Here is a 20,378-nt window from a genome sequence, read left to right on the forward strand (position 1 = left end):
CAAATCCTCAGCTGCTGAAATGAGATAGAGCTCCACTGAAGTCTATGGAATCAAGTCCCCTTACACCAGCTGAAAATCTGTCTCAAAGAGCTGGTCATTGGACAAAACACAGGAAGCCAAGGGACTTGCAGTCTAAGCCAGTGGCTCTCAACGTTTCCAAACTACTGTACTTGTCAGGAGTTTGATTTGTCTTGTGTACTTCAAGTTTCACCTCACTTAAAAACTATGTGCTTACAAAATCAGACATAAAAATACAAAAGTGTCACAGTATGCTCTTACTGAAAGATTGCTTACTTTCTCATTTTTACCACATAATTATAAAATAAATCAATTGGAATATAAATATTTGTACTTACATTTCAGTGTATAGTATATAGAGCAGTATAAACAAATCATTGTCTGTATGAAATTTTTGTTTGCACTGACCTCTCTAGTACTTTTCAGATAGTCTGTTTTAAAACTAGGCAAATATCTAGATGAGTTGATGTACCCCCTGGAAGACCTCTGCATACACCCAGGGGTACACATACCTGTGGTTGAGAACCCCTGATCTAAGCTATATATTATTTATAGTTTATTTTACTTGAACTTAAAATGAGGCTTCCAGACCCTTAGATGGTGAAATTAAATATATCTTTTGTAGTAGAAAATAAGAAAAACTTTATTGGGGAGTTTGCTTGAGAGAAAAGTGTCTCAGTGGAAGTAGAGTAGCTGGATTGATTATGGGAGGATTAGACAGTCACAGTGGAAGTAGACGAGCATATAGTTTGTCACAGGCAGGGGCTCATCTAAGTAGGAGCCGTGAGGGAGCAGAAAAGCCTCATGCATATCTTGTTTTACCATGTCTCATATCCTAAAGGTTTCAGAACTATATAACCATGGAGTATCTACATAATTCAATCATTTTACTGTATTCTCCATGGACCTGCATTGAAATAGTTTTGCTAACTAAATTTCACTTAGTACTAGCCTAAAAGTGGCCCTTAATCGTGTCAGATAAAGCTTGCGTTAAAGCAATTTTGCCACTGTTTCTTCATGTCATAGAGTGAAATATATATTAAAAAAATAATACAGCTATTGCAAACTGATGTGTACCAACTTTCAACTTTTGAAATAGTTAAGATATATTAAGAATATAAGACCAGCCATACTGGGTCAGACCCATGGTCCATTTAGTCCAGTATCCTGTCTTCCGACAGTGGCCAATGCAAGAAGCTTCAAAGGGAATGCATAGAACAGGGCAATTATGAAGTGATCTATCCCCTATCACCCAGGTCTAGCATCAGGCAATCAGGGGCTTAGACACAAACAGAGCATGGGGTTGCATCCCAGACCATTTTGGCTAAAATCATTGATAGAACTACTCTGCATGAACTTATCTAATTCTTTTTTGAATCTGCTCATAGTTTAGGCCAGGGGTTTTCAAACTGGGGGTCGGGACCCCGCAGGGGGTCATGAGGTTATTACAAGGGGGGTCGTGAGCTGTCAGTTTCCACCCCAAACCCTGCTGTGCCTCCAGCATTTATAATGATGTTAAATATATAAAAAAGTGTTTTTAATTTATAACGGGGGGGGTCGCACTCAGAAGCTTGCTATGTGAAAGGCATCACCAGTACAAAAGTTTGAGAGCCACTGGTTTAGGCCTTCACAACATCCCCCGGCAATGAATTCCACAGGTTGACTGTGCTGTGTGAAGTAATAATAAATATTATTTACCCAATTATGACCAAATACTAGGGTTACCATATGTCCGGATTTCCCCGGACATGTCCGGCTTTTTGGTACTCAAATCCCCGTCCGGGGGGAATTGCCAAAAAGCCGGACATGTCCGGGGAAATAGGGAGGCAGCATAAGCCAGGGTCTGCCCAGCCCCAGCACGACCCGCCAGGTCCGCAGCGCAGCCCAGCCGCCCGGCTACATTGTAGCGAGCTCGGGCGGGGGAAGGAGGGGCGCAGCCGCAGAAGGCGGCGAAGGGGCTGCTGCTACCCCCGGAGGCCGGGCGGACCACGCGCCCCAGCCGAGCCTGCATGACCATGGGGAGGCCGGGCCCAGCCAGCGGCTCTGGCTTCCCTCACGGGCGGGGAGTCCCCGGCCACTGGGGGACCCTTCCTGCGGCCCAGTCACCCCGCGCGGCAGGAAGGAGGCTGCGGCGCGGGGCAGGGAGTGCGGCGTGTGCCGGGGCTGCAGGGACCCGCGCTGCCCCGGTCGCCGCTGAGCATCCAAAGCCCCCGCCAGGCAGAGGCTGCCAGGGGAGCAGGGCAGGCGGGGGGGAGGGGGTGCAGAGGCTGCAGGGCGAGGAGGAGCAGGGCAGACGGGGGCACAGAGGCTGCAGGGGCAGGGGGGGTGCAGGGGCTGCAGGGCGAGTGGGGAGCAGGGGGCACAGAGGCTGCAGGGGCATGGGCGTGCAGAGGCTGCAGGGAGAGGAGGAGCAGGGCAGGCAGGGGCAGGGGGCGCAGGGGCAGGGCAGGCAGTGGGGTGCAGAGGCTGCAGGGCGAGGAGGAGCAGGGCAGGCAGGGGCATAGAGGCTGCAGGGGCAGGTGGGTGCAGGGGCAGGGCAAGCGGGGGGCGCAGAGGCTGCAGGGGCGGGGGAGGTGCAGGGGCTGCAGGGCAAGGAGGAGCAGGGGAGCGGGGGAGCAGGGCAGGCGGTGGGGTGCAGAGGCTGCAGGGTGAGGAGGAGCAGGGCAGGCAGGGACATAGAGGGTGCAGGGGCAGGGCAGGCAGGGGGCGCAGGGGCTGCAGGGCGAGTGGGGAGCAGGGAAGCACTTAGCAACCCCCAACCAAGATCAGAGCGGGAGGGAGGAGGGGGAATGCGGGGTGCTCAGAGGAGGGGGCAGAGTTGGGGCAGGGACTTTAGGGAAGGGGTTGGAATGGGGGCGGGGAACGGATGGGGTTGGGGCGGGGCTGGGGGCAGGGCTGGGGGCAGGGAAGGGGCGGAGTTGGGGCGGGGGCAGGACCCCATGGAATGTTCTCTTTTTTAAATGTTTGAATATGGTAACCCTACAAATACCCATTTACCCAGATTGTTTGCTTATTTTCATATGGAGCTGGAGACTCACAGATTAGAGCAGCACATTAGATGGCCATACATTAGATGCCACTGCATTTGTCAGAGTACTCAAAGAGCTTCTTTAAGATCAGTTATGGCTAGAAAGGAAAATATATAAAAATGGAATAGCATCTTTTTACTGAAACAAAACAGTTTTTTGTCTCTGTTCTGCTCATATCTGCTTAGTTTTGTGGCAAAAAAAATAACTCTTTACTCCTGTTAACAATGCAGAGCCAATACAGCTACAAGAGAATGAGCTACATTTTATTCTGGCTCATACATTATCAACAGAATTGTTAATTTAGGTTTAGTTGCAAAATCTTTATTACTGATTATCCACAAACCTGAAAGAAGAGGGTTTGACTGTCAGATCCCAGGATGAGTTTAAGGAACAAAACCTTCAAGACTGGGCAGATCTGATATGGAGTCAGACACAAGCACCAATTATGCCACTGTTTAAAGTCCCTTTTTAGGGCAGAACCACACTTTAATAATAATAGAATAGATAAGCTATATATACTGAAGTGGAAAGATTTAAACAACTTACTGTGTTCCTTTCCAAGGAAGGTGGATCAAGAGAAGGTTGTATTGGTCTCTGGGGTGAGACAGTTTTTGAAGTCTCTTCTTTAGAGGCCTATGACTAACCTATAACTCAAAATGTTATTCATTTTCCTTCCTGTTCATGTGTCATAAAAAGATGTGGCATCAAATACATTGTCTTGTGGATCGTTATATATTATAGATGTTCCAGTTCCTGTTACATCTACATTCCTTTGTAAGAGTATGATTTATTTCTTTAAGCACTCTCCCATCTTAAAATGTCAGCTGTTTCCTGCACTTATACACAAAAATGTTTAACTTCCAAAAGGTACTGAAGTTCAGGAAAATTCTGACTGTATACACTACACATTTGCCAATGACTTTTTGAAAGGTATTCAACTCCACCCACTCTCCTCAGCTCTCCAGCATAACTCTATTTTATGAGTGCTTTGCACTAAGGTCATTAAGAAGATCAAAAGGATGCATGACTTTGAAAAACAAAGAACGCAAACTGAATTTTCTAAAGATTTATTCTTACTCAAGGAGCAGCTTTGATTCTCAAGGGTTACCACTTGTGGCATACGGGATACTTGTTGAGAATAGGGAAATGGGATTTAAAGGCTAACTTTCAGCTGTCTCCACCAGCTGAATATTGCAGCCTTTTGTAAATAACATCTTTCCAAATAATTCAACCATTAAAGGATTTTTGGTAAATTGGGGAAATACTATTTTTACTTTAGTGGATTGAGGACTAATTACTTAAGAACAAAACTATACTGTACTACCCCAGATGGATATCCCATAAAGTGCTATCAATAAACTGCACAAAATTCTCCAGTAAAAAACTGTCTCCTTAATGTCACTGTTTTTCTTTTAAAAAAAGATTAACTAAGTTATTGTGAAGACATGTACCTTCCATCTGGAAGAGATCAACTAAGTCTGATCATTTGACTATGTGTAAGACTCCCCCACTATGGAGGACCCTATACGAAGAAAGACCTGTGGTGCCCCAGTGTAACTCCCTCAATATATCTTAATCAAACTTTAAAATCCCAGTTCTTTGCCTGCCTCCGATGCCATGGCCTTGGTGAGGAGGTAACTCTCTTAATTTGCTTGTAAGGCTTTGAACCAGCTCCTATATGGATGCATCTAAAACATTATAAAGGGAAAAGGCAACAGCAAGGAAATATATTCAACTTCTTAAACAACAACCAGCTAAGACAACAGCTGAAGTGCGACAAAGGAGAGCCACCTAAAATGATAGTTGTGCAACATATATTCAGAGAAGGACAACAAGAAATGAAAGAGTACTATTAGTGGGATGGTAGTTGGTGTGTCAAGAAGAGCGTGAATACAGGTACTGGAATGAGTGGGGTCCTCTCCACCCACACAGGGGCCTAAGGTCAGCACTGCTGATAACAGCGCATTCGTGACTTTTATCAGCTCATAAAAGCAACCACAATCTTTTCAGGATTGAGTCATTTAAAAAAAAAAAAAAGAAACATGTAACCGTGATGTATTCTATTATGACAATGTAACATATTAAATAAAATTATAAACATATTCAAGTGTGGTTCTACTTTAAAAGGTGACACTGTCTTTGAGTGATTTCATCCAAATTAAATGTGCTCACATTACAAGTAAAAATATGATTTATTTTACCTGCCAGCCTTGAAAGTTAATATAATACAAAGTAAGAGTTATACCAACACGACATGACTCCTCTAAGAAACTGTAATTGTTGTTATGTGCAACACTGCTTCAGTGCAATGTTACTGCTCCTACGGTTTTCTGAGACAGTGTTTAAAGTAAAACAGTTCCTTCACTATCAATTGTGTTAAAGCTGGGCACATTATGTACTTGAAAGAAGAACTTGATACAGTTCATTATTATACCTCTCTCCACTGTGATACATTAAAATAAAAAAATAAAACAAGGATAGAGTTTAAAACTATGTAACAAAGGGCCAGATTTGTAAAGATAATTAGGTGTCTAAAGATTCAGAGAAGTATGTAGGCCTCTCCCTGCATCTTTAGGTACCTAAATACCTTTACAAATCTGGCCCAACCTTCCAACAGTAATTATAATAATTTAATAAAATAAAAGCTTTTATTATATATTTAGAAAGGAAGTTAGTTTAGCTGCCCTCTGTAGCTACCTGTGGAATATAACTCAAAATGCATCTCCAGTTGCCTTGTTTGGGTCTTCAATTACTTAGACCTGGTGTATACCTAAAATTTACATTGACCTAGCTACCTCACTTGGTGGTGTGAAAAAATTCATACACCTGAGATGGGTAGTGAATCCAAACTAAACCCCAGTGTAGATACCACTAGGGCAATGGAAGAATTCTTCCACCAGCCTAGCTACTGCCTCTCAGAGGGTTGGATTAACTACAGTGATGGGAAAAACCCCTTCCGTAGTTGTAGCAAATGTCGACACCACAGTGCTACGGTGGCACTACTGCAGTGCCATAGCTGTGCCACCATAGTGTCTATAGTGAAGAAAAGCCATTAGATTGTAAGCTCTTTGGGGGAGGAACAATCTGGTCCATATTTGCACAGCATCTAGCACAAGGGTGTCCTGGTCCATGATTGGGACTCCTAGGTACTACTGCAATACATATAAATAAATAACAAACTGCTACATCTATTTTGGATTTAAAAAAGTCATGAAGGCAACAAGGAAGTATAAAGTTAGTCTATGTTATCAGATGAAAAAATATTACATTTCCCAACATTGCCCACAGAGTGGGTGGGGGGAAGTTGGACAGATAATTTTAAATGAATTCCGATGATGAATTATTATTGTTTGGCTGTCTTCCCCACATCCTCCACCCCTCCATATTTGCATGCCAACAAACATTTTAAGATAACTTTGATCTGTTTGCTTGTTGAACTGACTGTTTAATAGAGTCTTTAAATAATCCAGGGACAATTGGAAGATTTAGGTTGCCAAAGATGACTTTGTATTAGGGATGTAAAAGTTTAACCGGCTAACCAATAAGCTTGATGCTTATCGGTTTCTATTAACGATTCAACTCTGCCCAGGTTCCCGGCTGCCGAACTGCATGCCCGGGGACCTGGCTGCCAGCCCCCGCGCCTGGGGTCCCGGCTGCTGCCATGCCTGGGGCTCTGCTGCTGCCAGCGCCCGGCATCCTGACGGGCCGGCGTCCCAGCTGGTGCCCTGTGCAGAGCCCCGGGGCCGGGCCGGCAGCTAGGACCTGTGGTACAGGGCTGGCAGTCAGGACCCCTGGTGTGGGCAGCAGAGCCCTGGGCATGGGGCCAGCAGCTGGGACCCTGGGCACGGGGGGCTGACAGTGGGGACCCCGGGTGTGCTGGGCGTGGGGCTGGCAGTGGGGATTCCTGGGCGCAGGGCCAGCAGCAGGGATCCCACCTTAAAGGTGGGGGTGCTGCAGCACCCCCCGCACCCCTTAGTTCCCCGGATAAATGTTTAACTGTCTAACCGATAAAATTTTAATCAGTTACACGTTATTGTTTTTACATGTTATTTACATCCCTACTTTGTATAAATATTTTATATTCTAAACAGCTTGCCATATAGGTCCCAACCTTGCAATCACTTATAATTGTGAGCTATCCTACTGCATAAATGTTTGCAGGATCATTGCTTTCATCAATAAGTTATCTTTAGCGATGATATCATTAAGAAAATACAGTTGTTGGGTCGTTTTTAAAGCCAGTTTAATTATTATTTTAAAAATGTGATACTGGTTGCATTTGAAATACCAGTCCTTAATGAGACACAATAATAGACTAAAGAGACACAGGGAGTATTTTTTAATTTTAAAAAATTAGAAGTTTCAAAGTGTCAAAACTAGATAAGCTGTAGGATGATTAACTATAGGAACCAATGTTACTATTAAAACAAAGAACATTTACATGCACAGCCACCTAAGCTTCATTACATCATGGAAAGTAATATGATTGGTATATTTAAAGGCGCATTGTCGGGTGAAATAGGGTCGCAAATTTAGATATTGTAAAAACAGTGTTTAACAAAGCCTGGGGCTAATGAAAACAAGAGAAAGTTTCCATGAAATTAAAGCAGTATACAGTGGAAACAGCTTTCCTTACACAAACAAACAAGTTCCCTGCCAGATACCAAAGGCAACTTGAAAATCAAGCTAGAGACAATCACCCCTTCTGTCAAAACCCCAAACACCACCCATCCCTCTCCCCCACCCCTAAATCCAAGACCCACCTCTGCTGCCAATAATCTGAACCACAGTTCCTCCACTCCCTCCCTCACCCTAGGTCTAAAACCATCTGGGGCGCTGGAACAATTTGTGTGTGTGTGTGTGGGGGGGGGGGGGGCGTTGAGAGCCATTGAACCAAACTAACAAGGAGTCCAGTGGCACCTTAAAGACTAACAGTTTTATTTGGACAAAAGCTTTTGTGGGTAAAAAACCTCACCTCTTCAGATACATGGAGTGAAAGTTACAGATGCAGGCAATATATAATGACACATGAAGGGAAAGGAGTTACTTCACAAGTGGAGTACCAGTGTTGACAGGGCCAATTCGATCAGGGTGGATGTAGTCCACTCCCAATAATAGATGAGGAGGTGTCAATTCCAGAAGAGGCCAAGCTGCTTTTGTAATGAGCCAGCCACTCCCAGTCCCTATTCAAGCCCAAATTAATGGTGTTAAATTTGCAAATGAATTTTAGTTCTGCTGTTTCTCTTTGAAGTCTGTTTCTTTAGTTTTTTTGTTTGAGAATAGTGACCTTTAAATCTGTTGTAGAATGTCCAAACTGTAAACCCTGCATATGATGGAAACCACTTCAAGCCAGGGTGCAGCAGGACCCCCAGTTCCAGCACTTAAGCCTCTATCCTCAACCACACCCAAGGTCCCCCGCACCTCCATCATTCCAGCCTTGCCCTTGAGTCTAATCACAGCTCCCTCCCCATCACCTTCAAAAAAAATCCTCCTGCTCTATGGTTCCTCTAATTCCCTAGACTGTCACCTTCTCGCCTCTTCATTTTCACTTCCGGCCCCTCTAGCCGCTGTGTGCGCTCCTCTCCCTGGCTGGCTTGCCGGGGTGGGGAGTTGGGGAGTTCCCTCGCGCGGCGGAGAACGCTGGGGGCGTGTCGGCTCTGGGGCAGGGGGCCTGGCTCTAGTTAGCGCTGAGCCGCGAACGCCTAGGGGGCCGCGCGCGTGGGGGGCGAGCCGAACGGGGGGGAGAAAGGTTCTGTGAAGCGGCACCACCCTGAGGCGGGGGAGGGGGAGAGAGAGCAGGCAGCTGAAGCACCCGGAGGGGCAGGAGAGCAGCACTTTGAAGGGGTTTGGGGGAGCAGCACCTTGAGGGCGAGTGTGTGTGTGTATGTGGTGGGGAAACAGGACACCCCAAGGCTGGGAGAGGAAAACAGCACCCTGAGGGGAGAGAGGGGGAGCAACCCCCTAAGTGGCAGTGATTGTGCATTTTATGGGCATAGTGGGTGCATTAATACTAATTATGGCCTTGACCCACCCAACCCCTGGTACTTTCAGCCTGAGACCTGAACATTTTGACTGGTTCAGAGGCATTTAGCAGTAAACTCTGTAGTTTTCTCACATTGGCAGCTGCCTGGAATGGGGTCTTCCATCCCTTCTGGAACATAGGCTAGAACTGGACTTGTGTTCCCTTTGCTCTCACTTAGGAGCCACTCCATGGAAGCAGGAATGAAACTGTTGTTCTCATGCTCTGGTGCAGTGTGAGGGCCTCTTTTATAGTTAACCGGTTGTACCCCCTTGGTGGTATACTTCATTCCTCTCCCCAGAGCTTGCCTTATGTGAGTCTAAGGGGTGAGAAAGATAGAAATGTCAGAAGAAGTTGGGGCTCCCAGGAGCCCCGTCTCAGCAGCTGGAGGTCATGTCCCCTTTCTGCACGAAGAACTGTGTGACCGTGATTCTGTACCTGCCAAGTGTAAATGGCCAGCAGCTCCATCACCTCCTGTACCAGACAATCCCCAGCTGCAGTCCAGAGCATCATTGGACTCTATAATCGGGGAAGGATGTAGAATTCAAGTGGTATGTTTCTCATTCTTACACTTACACTCTTGAGTCTTCCATCCTAAGAATTTGTAAAGAATTATTCCCTTTGTGTCCAGATCATTCTTTGCATACTTACACCAGTTGTCCCTTTGAAGGGGAGAGTACTCACTTATGGAAAGCAAGCAGGATTTTGGCCCTCTCTTTTTACAACATTTGTACTTATAGAGAAAAGGAATTGCTCTGTTATGGCTGGACATACCCCTGTCTCATCACTGAATATGAAAGGACTTTGCACAAAGTTTCTTATAGCAATTGTTTATTTTGTATTCTGTACTCTTTGTAAGGTGTTTGTTTTGAGGGTGGGAGAAGTGTTTTCTTTTATTGACATAGCTGTTTCGGTTCAAAAATAACAGTAGTTTGTATTTTGCTCTACTGAAACAAAACAGTGCACTAGGAAAAAAAACAAAACAAAGATCTTTAGACATCTAAAAGCTCTTCTCCCCACTGATTCTAACAATATAAAGTCAGATCAAATGTTGAGGCCTAAAAACCTCAATTGCCACAACTCATGCATTCTTTCCAAGGGTGAAGGACTGAAATGGCTTGGAATACAGAATGATGTGTTAAAGAAAACCCATGCTTGTTTTCAAAAATTGACGTTTGTTTCTGATTGGTAAAATTTTCAAAAGCGCCTAAGTGTCATTGAAAGTCAATGGGACTTAGGCTCCTAAGTCAGCTAGGCACTTTTGAACTGTTACTCTCTGTTTTTAAATCTCAACTTTTAAAGAGAGGATAGGGACAGGAAAATAAGGCTTTTTTAATGCAGAATCAGGGGCACTTGAAAAGACTGCCATTTTTTCAGTTCCTTTGCTTTTCTTTGGTTTTGTAAGAGGTGTATTATTTTCAGTATTCTAATTCATGAAAACATGACTTGTTTGGTTTAGTGACATTTGTAGAAGTAGTGGGGACTTATCATATAATAATCATTTAGTGTTTTTCATCCATAGATCAAAATGCATTTTACAAGGAGTTAAGTTTCATTATTCTCATTTCAGGGATGGGAAACTGAGGTTTAGAGCAGTTAGAACCCAAAACCACACAGGTCCTTTTTCAAAGCTTATTAAGTCAATGGAAAAACTCATATTGTCTTAAAAGGCTCTGGATAAGTTCCACATTGTATAAGTGGCAGAGTTGGGTGTGAAACTCAGGTCTCTTGACTCCCAGTCTTGTGTCCTATCCTCTGGATGTGGTGTGAAGTTTCTTCAAGCTTACAGGTCCTTAAAATACTCTCTTGTTGGATTCTGCTACAAATCAATGCCAACTAATGATGATATGGCTGATTACAATTTAAACACTTGTGAACTGAACTTGAAATGACAATTATCAGGGGGTAGTTGTGTTAGTCTGTATCTACAAAAACAACAAGGAGTCTGGTGGCACCTTAAAGACTAACAGATTTATTTGGGCATAAGCTTTCGTGGGTAAAAACCTCAACGAAGAAGTGAGGTTTTTACCCACGAAAGCTTATGCCCAAATAAATCTGTTAGTCTTTAAGGTGCCACCAGACTCCTTGTTGTTTTTGAGATGACAATGAATGTATAAGCTATTTGCAAGACTCCTGTATGTGCCCCTGGAGAGATGTTCCCACATAATTACTTTGAAAGTGCATGTAATGTATTCCTATAGTGAGAAATGTTAGAGCCTCTGAATGAAATTTGCTGCTTTGCATGGTTATTTTCTCACTTTAACTGAAGCACTTTAACTGGAACACCTGCTTTAGCATTTGTAGTATGGGGTCATTGCCAAATGCAACTTGTAAACCAAGTTAAAAAGTGAGGAAAAATGATCTGAGGGAAAAATGAAAGCGCTGGATTGTGATATTTGTAACCTCTGTCTCTGGACTTGAGTGGGTCCTGGCAACCACAGAAAACCAGCGAACTGAGTAGGGATGATAGGACCTGAAGCAATGGCACAAAACCCCAAAGTCAGTAGTCACTGTGAACTGGTTCAAAATCATGTATGTACTGTTTATATATACACACACACACATACATTTAATACTTCTTTCTTGAGCCTTTTGCTCAGAGGTATCCTCAGGGATTCCACTACTGCACTTAGTTTGGCAGGCATCTATCTCGCTTTTGCTGTGGTGGTTCTGAGGACAGGAAACTTGATCACAGTGATTTTTTTTTTTAAATAATATTTTAAAAACATAAACATAAACTATTGTGCAGAGTGCCAAGCACCTTGATGGTGCTGGTGGTTGTTTACAAATTTTGTAATACAGGCCTCACCATGAAAGTGCTACTTTTGCAATTTTTGCCTGTTCATATTGAATGTAAGAGTGTTTAGGTAATATAACACCTTGCCTTTCTACTTTTGTTTAAACATAAAATCCAAGAAAAATATAGACAGATTCAGCTAATGCATTTTATGTGTATTTTTTTAAATAGTCAAATTAGTGGTGATAGAGTAGTCAGCCAAAAAATTTTGTGTTGAGGTTAGTTGGTTAGAAAATGTTTTGAGAACCACTGATTTGCATGGATGTATTGCGGCTAGTTAATGCTACCACTAAGCCTATCAGAAGACTTGTGGCAAGTACTTTTCCTTTTTAAAAAATATAACAGCAATGGGTTAATGTGGTGTCTAACTATGAAATTTTATTCTAATTGCCAGTTTGGGAGTACTAAAATCCTTAGTGAATTGGATGCATTGACTGAGTCAGACTGTGTAGTGTAGCATTAGCAGTTGCTTTTGAAACAATCTCAGGTTTCTGCTTATGTGCTTGGCAGTCTCAAAATACTAATGTGAAGCAAAGCTCTTTAATCTCAAAACTTCATTTCTTAATTTGCATGCCATATGATTCTTTGTCTTCTATTTGATATTATTAATAATTTTATCAAAGCAGAGGACCAAACTTATTTTTTTAAAAATTTAAGAAAAGCAGAGAAGGCATTATTGTCCAAACACAGCCCTCCCACCTGTTTGAAATACCACTGTTCCCTAGTAAAACACCCTGTTGAAAACTAGGAGGTGAGTTCATTCATAGAGCTTGATTCCCTGGCATCTGGGAATTTAGAATTAGGTTCAGAATATAAAGTCTGAAATGAATATCACTTTGTATTTTGCTATGAAATACTGGACAACTTCATATTTGCCAATCATAATATCAGGCCATATGCTTTATCAAGCCTAAAGTAGATGCATTTTGTGCATATAGAGATGTGTGTATAGATAAACACCCCCCGCATACACATAACCCAGACCATTGCTAATTCCATTTTAACATTTTTCTAATGTTTTTGCTTTCTTCTTAATTCTAATATAGTGATGACATGAATTAATATTTGAAAGAAACATGGTCTTGCAGTTAAATCACGGGAATCTGGAGATCTGGATTCTGTTCCTGGATTCTTCCACATATTTCCTGTGGGACCTTGGACAAGTCATTCAACCTCTTTGTTTCAGTTTCCCCATCTATAGAATGATAAAATGGTGACAATACTTATTTCCCAGGAGTGATGAGAGGATTAATTCACTTATGTGGTAAAGTTCAGTAATTTTTGTTAGGTCTGTGGAGGGAATGTGCTAGTGAAGTGCGAAGTTATAATACACATGATTGTTGTGTAGACATATATTACATTACTCAAAAAAACTACTCAGAAGTTAGGAAATGCCAGAGTTTATTCAGTGCTCTTGTGTGTATTGCATTACAATACAGTCTTTAATTACATGATCACATACCATTTTTTTCCACAGGACCCCTGTCTCATTCAGTGCACAGAGTGAATGGTAGTCACTTAATGAGTAGCTATTCAGTAATTTGTTCAAATGTTGAAAGTATGGCCCCAGATCTTATTTACTGCACACTATTCAAACCATGCTTTGAAGACAGAATTATTAATTTCCTCGTAGACTTTTCTATGATGTTAAGTACTCTGAAAAATCAGGTTCTAGGTGTCTCAGAGTGGCAGAGTCCAGGAAAGCTTTAAGTTAGCACTCCATGCATTCAGCTGTGCCCGATCAGTGCGGGAGGACTGCATGAGCTCGGAAAACATGTCATTGCGATAACCTCAGGGACGGAGATGATAGGGGGAGCATAGAAACATTTGCACTTGAGGGAGGATAAAAAGGGAGAGTAAAATTTAAGATGATACATTTCTGAGAACAAAAGGGGGACTCTTTCACAGTGAATCAAGCAATTCACAGCAGACAGCCCATGTGCTTTAGGTACAAGGTCGCATTTTGCCTTTTATATTGAGTGCCTGCCAGTATGACGCAGGAACTCTGTGGTAAAGGCAGGAATAGAATCCAGTTCTCCAGGGCAGCATTCAACTATCTTCATCTCCTTTCTCTTCCTGCAATCCTCTGCCTCATCATTATACACCTATACAATTTACTTCTCATCATTTGTAATTCACAGATAATTTTAAAAAATGTAAATAAGTTCTACATTTTATACATATATGGCTCACACATATAATAGTTGATGCAATGAGAGAGGCAATTTTGTAACTGGTGGAGTGAAGAAGTCTCTTTGATATGTACTTAGAAGTAGTCTCTCTCAACAGTACATTGGCCAAGTATTACAAGGATTTCTGAGATGAGATATGTGAGTTGCCTACTTTACAGATAAAAATTCAAACTAGAGAGCTGGGATAGAGAAAAATAGAGGACCCCTCTGAACTGAGAGAAGATGGAGGTAAAATGGTGAGGTTGAGGATAAGTTAAGAGACTGGAGCCGACGATAAGTAGTGCTACGAGTAAATAACTGGTGGTGTAGACATTTTGTTTGCTTTTTGTTCAAAGAATTTTCAAAGAAATACAACCACAGAAACTAACACATACTGGGTTTTGAGGGGTAAAAAAATAATAAAGCTTGGTGGAGAAGAAATACCATTTACTTGTGAAGGAAAGAGCAGTTTTGTTTTCTTATGGCCAATGTACATATTTGGTGAAAGGGTATGAAAGGATCAGGCCCTTTCCTTTTTTAAATGAATATTCTTTGGATAAACAGCAAATAAACAAGGAGAATGGATGCTTTCATGTTTTATAATGTTTGTGTGTTCTCTGTTCATTGTAGTCTGTTATTCTGCCTGTTCACAATACTGAATGTTGGTTGGATGAATGCTTGAAGTCAGTTGTGGAGCAAGATTTTGAAGGTACCATGGAGTTGTCTGTGTTTAATGATGCTAGTAAGGTATGTATATTTTATATTTAGTTTTAAAATATTATCTAACCTAATTCTTGTAAGAATTTTTATTTACTTTATCTTACCCTATAAGTTAAAATTGATGCCTCTATGTCATCACTTTCTCAGGACAATTCAATTAATATAATTGAAAAATGGAAGTTCAAGTTAGAAGATGTGGGTATTCGGGTTGTCATTGGTGGTCATGATTCACCTCAACCCCAAGGAGGTATGTTGTTGAAAAGTGATTTTAAAGAATGGCTAAATAATTTGGTTTGGCGGGCACACTTTATTGTTAGTTTAAGAATGGTCTCTGCAGTAAGCTGGAATTGCTATAGAAAATCATTTTCTGGAGATCCACATTCAGAGAGACAGCCCAAATAAAGACAGAATTTGGCCCTACTTTTTGATGTTAGTGGAAGTTGTCTGTACATGCAGGAAGATGGAATATGGCTTAATTATTTATACTTTACTCAGCAAAAATTTTTTGTTTATAATGTATTAACAATGTTGCCAACTCCTGCAATTTTTTATAAATCTGGAGATACGTGGTGGTGTTCTTAACACCCTTGGTCCTGGATACAAATGATTACATGAAAACAACAATGAGTCCGGTGGCTCCTTAAAGACTAACAGATTTATTTGGGCATAAGCTTTCGTGGGTAAAAAACACCACTTCTTCAGATGCATGGAGATGATTACATGAGTATCTCAGCTTTCATTTAAAAAAAAAAAGTAAGTTTCTAGGCTGCAGAGTTGCAGAGAAAACCCTGAATATGTGAACTGAGTGTACCCAAAAGATTTAGAAAGCAGAAGGCAAAAGTAAAAAGAACTGCAAATTTATTAGTTTTTAAAATATCATGATAGGTTTTAAAATATCTCATGTTGTTTTGCAGCCAGACTCATGATTTTTAAACACTTGGGGTTTGCAGTACCGTATACATTTAGTCAGATGCATTGGATCTTATAATGCTGGGCAGTAATACAGTTCTTTTAGTTAGTTAGTTGAACTAATTTATTTTTTCAGTATGTGTTCTTGGGAACAAAGTCTATTTTCATGTATAATGTAATTTAATTTAAAGGCTTTGTTATGGGAGGGATTTGTCCTTTTCCACAGCCTTTGTTGCAGAGCATGAAGATGCTAGGCCTATTTTGTGTATTAGTTCCAGTACTTGAATGACTCTAAATATGGTTACATTTGGATCCAAGTCAGAAATAAAGAAGTGGCTCTGAAGTGGAGTCATCATTGGCTGGTAAATAACAAATTCAAGTTGTATTACCAAGGTCAACTACTATAGAATGAAGATAGGCTGAGCCCTGGTCTACACTACAGGGTTAGGTTGAATTTAGCCGCATTAGGTCGATTTTATAATGAATGTGTCTAAACAAGTAACCCTGTTCCTTCGACCCAAAGGGCTCTTAAAATCAACTTCTGTATTCCTCCCCGGCGAGGGGAGTAGTGCTAAAATCGACCCTGCTGGGTCGAATTTCGGGTAGTGCAGATGCAAATCGACGTTATTGGCCTCTGGGAGCTATCCCAGAGTGCTCCAATGTGACCGTTCTGGACAGCACTTTCAACACCAGTGCACTAACCAGGTACACAGGAAAAGCCCCGGGAACTTTTGAATTTCATTTCCTGTTTGGTCAGCGTGGTGCGCTCAGCAGCACAGGTGACCATGCAGTCCCCCCAGAATCGCAAATGAGCTCCAGCATGGAGCGAATGGGAGACACTGGATCTGATTGCTGTATGGAGAGAAGAATCTGTGCAGGCAGAACTCCGATTAAAAAGAAGAAATGCTAATATATATGCCAAACTTGCACAGGGCATGATGGACAGAGGCTACAACAGGGACATACAGCAGTGCCGCGTGAAAGTCAAGTAGCTCAGGCAAGGCTACCAAAAGACAAAGGAGGCAAATGGTCACTCTGGGTCAGAGCCCCATACATGCCACTTCTATGATCAGCTGCATGGCATTCGGGGGGGGGGGAACCCTACCACTACCCCACCACTGTCCGTGGACACCTGCAAGGGGGGAGTCTCACGCAACACAGAGGAGGATTTTGTGGATGATGATGAGGAGGAGAAGAATGCGCAGCAGGCAAGCGGAGAATCTGTTCTCCCCGGCAGTCAGGACCTTTTCATCACCCTGGAGCCAATACCCTCCCAAGGTGGGATCCCCGACCCTGAAGGCGGAGAAGGCACCTCTGGTGAGTGCACCTTTGTAACTATAGTACAGGGTTTAAAAGCAATAGTGTTTAATGTTTGATTTGCCCTGAACACTTGGGGTGCATTCGCGGCTAGTATAGCTACTGGAAAAGTCTGTTAACGTGTCTGGGGATGGAGCGGGAATCCTCCAGGGACATCTCCATGAAGCTCTCCTGGAAGTACTCTGAAAGCCTTTCCAGAAGGTTTCTGTGGAGGGCTGCCTTATTTCGTCCTCCACGGTAGGACACTTTACCACGCCGAGCCAGTAGCAAGTAGTCTGGAATCATTGCAGCACAAAGCATGGCAGTGAATGGTCCTGGGTTTTGGTCGCATTCAAGCAACATTCGGTCTATATCTTTCTGTGTTAGCCTCAGGAGAGTAATATCATTCATGGTCACCTGGGAATTTTTGTAAGGGAACAGTAAAAGGACCCCGTTCATGCTGGGCTCTTTGCGCTTGGCTAAAAGGGATCATCCCTGAGACTAGCCACTTGGTGGGGGGAGGGGTGAAGGGATCATCCCAAATAGCCACGTGGAGGGGTGGGGGGGAGTGTGTGTTGCACATCCACCCGAAAACCACAGCCCCTCCTTTTAAATGGCAAACCCAACCGGCATTGCTTGCTATGGGATAGGAGGGCGCTGCAGTTTGAAACCATTCCCACATGTTATGAAGGCATTAGAAGCCAAACCCACCAGGGGCGGCTCTATGTTTTTTGCCGCCCCAAGCACAGCAGTCAGGCGGCCTTCAGCGGCATGCCTGCGGACGGTCCGCGGTCACGCGGATTCAGCAGCATTTCTGCAGGTGATCTGCCGGTCCCACGCCTTCAGCGTACCTGCTGCCGAATTGCTGCCAAAACGGCGGGACCGGCAGACCTCCTGCAGGCATGCCGTCGAAGGCAGCCTGACTGCCGCCTCATGGTGACCGGCAGGCCACCCCCCGCGGTTTGCTGCCCCAGGCATGCGCTTGCTGCACTGGTGCCTGTTGCTGCCCCGAAACCTGCGTACCATGGCTGCCTGGAAACTGAATTCTGTTGCCCAGCTGTGTGTGATCTGTCACCATACTGGCAGGCGCTCAATATAAAAGGCAAAATGCGACCTTGTACCTAAAGCACATGTGCTGTCTGCTGTGAATTGTTTGATTCACTGTGAAAGAGTCCCCCTTTTGTTCTCAGAAATGTATCATCTTAAATTTTACTCTCCCTTTTTATCCCCCCTGAGGTGCAAATGTTTCTATGCTCCCCCTATCATCTCCGTCCCTGAGGTTATTGCAGATTAGAAGGTGAAAAAAATGCACTCACGATGACATGTTTTCCGAGCTCATGCAGTCCTCCTGCACTGATAGGGCACAGCTGAATGCATGGAGGCATTCAGTGGCAGAGTCCAGGAAAGCATTAAGTGAGCATGATGAGAAGAGGCAGGATCCAATGCTGAGGCTAATGGGGGAGCAAATGGACATGCTCAGGCGTCTGGTGGAGCTGCAGGAAAGCCAACAAGAGCACAGACCGCCGCTGCATCCACTGTACAACCGCCTGCCCTCCTCCCCAAGTTCCATATTCTCCTCACCCAGATGCCCAAGAACACGGGGTGGGGACCCTCCAGGCACCCAGCCACTCCACTCCAGAGGATGGCCCAAGCAACACAAGGCTGTCATTCAAACAGTTTTGATTTGTAGTGTGGCTACAATAAGCAATGTGGCCTTGTCCTTCCCTACTCCCCTTCTTCCCCACTCCACCTGGGCTACCTTATCAGTTATCTCCCTTTTTTTAAAATTAATAAAGAATGCTTGAAAACAATAGTGACTTTATTTCCTTTGCCAGCTGTGATCAAAGTGGGGAGGGTGGTTGTCTTACAGTGAATTAAAATCAACAAAGGGGGTGGGTTTGCATCAAGGAGAAACACACAACTGTCACACCGTAGCCTGGCCAGTCATGAAACTGGTTTTCAACGCCTCTCTGATGTGCAGCGTGCCTACCTGTGCTCTTCTAATCGCCCTGGTGTCTGACTGTTCAAAATTGGCAGCCAGGCAATTTGCCTCAACCTTCCACCCTGCCATAAACATCTCCCCCTTACTCTCACAGATATTATGGAGCACACAGCAAGCAGCAATAACAATGGGAATATTGGTTGCGCTGAGGTCTAACCTAGTCAGCAAACAGCGCCAGCGAGCTTTTAACCGTCCAAAGGCACATTCTACCACCATTCTGCACTTGCTCAGCCTATAGTTGAACTGCTCCTTACTACTGTCCAGGCTGCCTATGTATGGCTTCATGAGCCATGGGAGCAAGGTGTAGGCTGGGTCTCCAAGGATAACTATTGGCATTTCAACATCCCCAACAGTAATTTTATGGTGTGGGAAGTAAGTCCCTTCTTACTGCTGCTCAAACAGCCTGGAGTTACTAAAGATGTGAGTGTCATGCACCTTTCCCGTCCATTCCACGTTGATGTTGGTGAAACGTCCCTTGTGATCCACCTGTGTTTGCAGTACCATTGAGAAGTACCCCTTGCGGTTTATGTACCGGTTGGCAAGGTGATCCGGTGCCAAGATAGGGATATGCGTTCCATCTATTGCCGCACCTAAGATAGGGAAACCTATTGCAGCAAAGCCATCCACTATGACCTGCACATTTCCCAGAGTCACTACCCGTGATAGCAGAATGTCAGTGATTGCATTGGCTACTTGAATCACAGCAGTCCCCACAGTAGATTTGCCCACTCCAAATTGATTCCTGACTGACCGGTAGCAGTCAGGCATTGCAAGCTTCCACAGGGCTATCATCACTCGCTTCTCAACTGTCAGGGCAAGTCTCATCTTGGTATTCCTGTGCTTCAGGGCGGGGTAAAGCAACTCATAGAGTTCCAGGAAAGTGGCCTTACGCATGCGAAAGTTTCACAGCCACTGGGAATCATTCCATACCTGCAATATTGTGCGGTCCCACCAGTCTGTGCTTGTTTGCCAGGCCCAGAATCAGCGTTCCACTGTATCAACCAGCCCCACTGCTGCCATTATGTCCCAATTGCCACATCCTGTGCTTTCAGGAACGTCTGTGTCCGTGTCCTCCTCACAATCGTCCTCGTGCTGCCATCTCTTAGCCAGGTTCTGCACATACTGCAGTATAATGCGCGAGGTGTTTACAATGCTCGCAACAGCAGCGGTGAGCTGAGTGGGCTCCGTGCTTGCCGTGCTATGGCGTCTACACGGGTAACCCAGGAAAAAAGGCGCAAAATGATTGTTTGCAGTTGCTTTCACGGAGGGAGGGAGGGGAGACTGATGGCATGTACCCAAAACCACCACGACAATGTTTTTGCCCCATCAGGCATTGGGCGCTTAACCCAGAATTCCATGGGCAGCAGAGACTGCGGGAACTATGGGATAGCTTCCCACAGTGCACCGCTCTGTGAGT

At 43.9% G+C, this 20,378-nt stretch overlaps 1 protein-coding gene across 4 annotated transcripts in view; it reads left to right on the forward strand.

Annotated features, from left to right (window-relative positions):
• Nucleotides 1-8,612: 8,612 nt before the first annotated feature.
• The window catches only part of LOC135974786 (queuosine-tRNA galactosyltransferase-like), a 77,045-nt gene continuing 65,279 nt past the window's right edge, over nt 8,613-20,378 (forward strand). The window contains exons 1-3 of one of the 4 annotated variants that reach the window (XM_065563366.1): nt 8,617-9,617; nt 14,665-14,781; nt 14,902-15,001. In XM_065563366.1, coding sequence (XP_065419438.1) covers nt 9,408-9,617; nt 14,665-14,781; nt 14,902-15,001 — 427 coding nt within the window. In that variant the 5' untranslated portion in view covers nt 8,617-9,407. Of the gene's footprint in view, nt 9,618-14,664; nt 14,782-14,901; nt 15,002-20,378 lie in introns of all 4 variants that reach the window. The other 3 variants (XM_065563367.1, XM_065563369.1, XM_065563368.1) reach the window with 3 other exon arrangements.

This window comes from Chrysemys picta, chromosome 12, assembly GCF_011386835.1.
Source record: "Chrysemys picta bellii isolate R12L10 chromosome 12, ASM1138683v2, whole genome shotgun sequence".
In the NCBI taxonomy this organism is placed as follows: domain Eukaryota; kingdom Metazoa; phylum Chordata; order Testudines; family Emydidae; genus Chrysemys; species Chrysemys picta.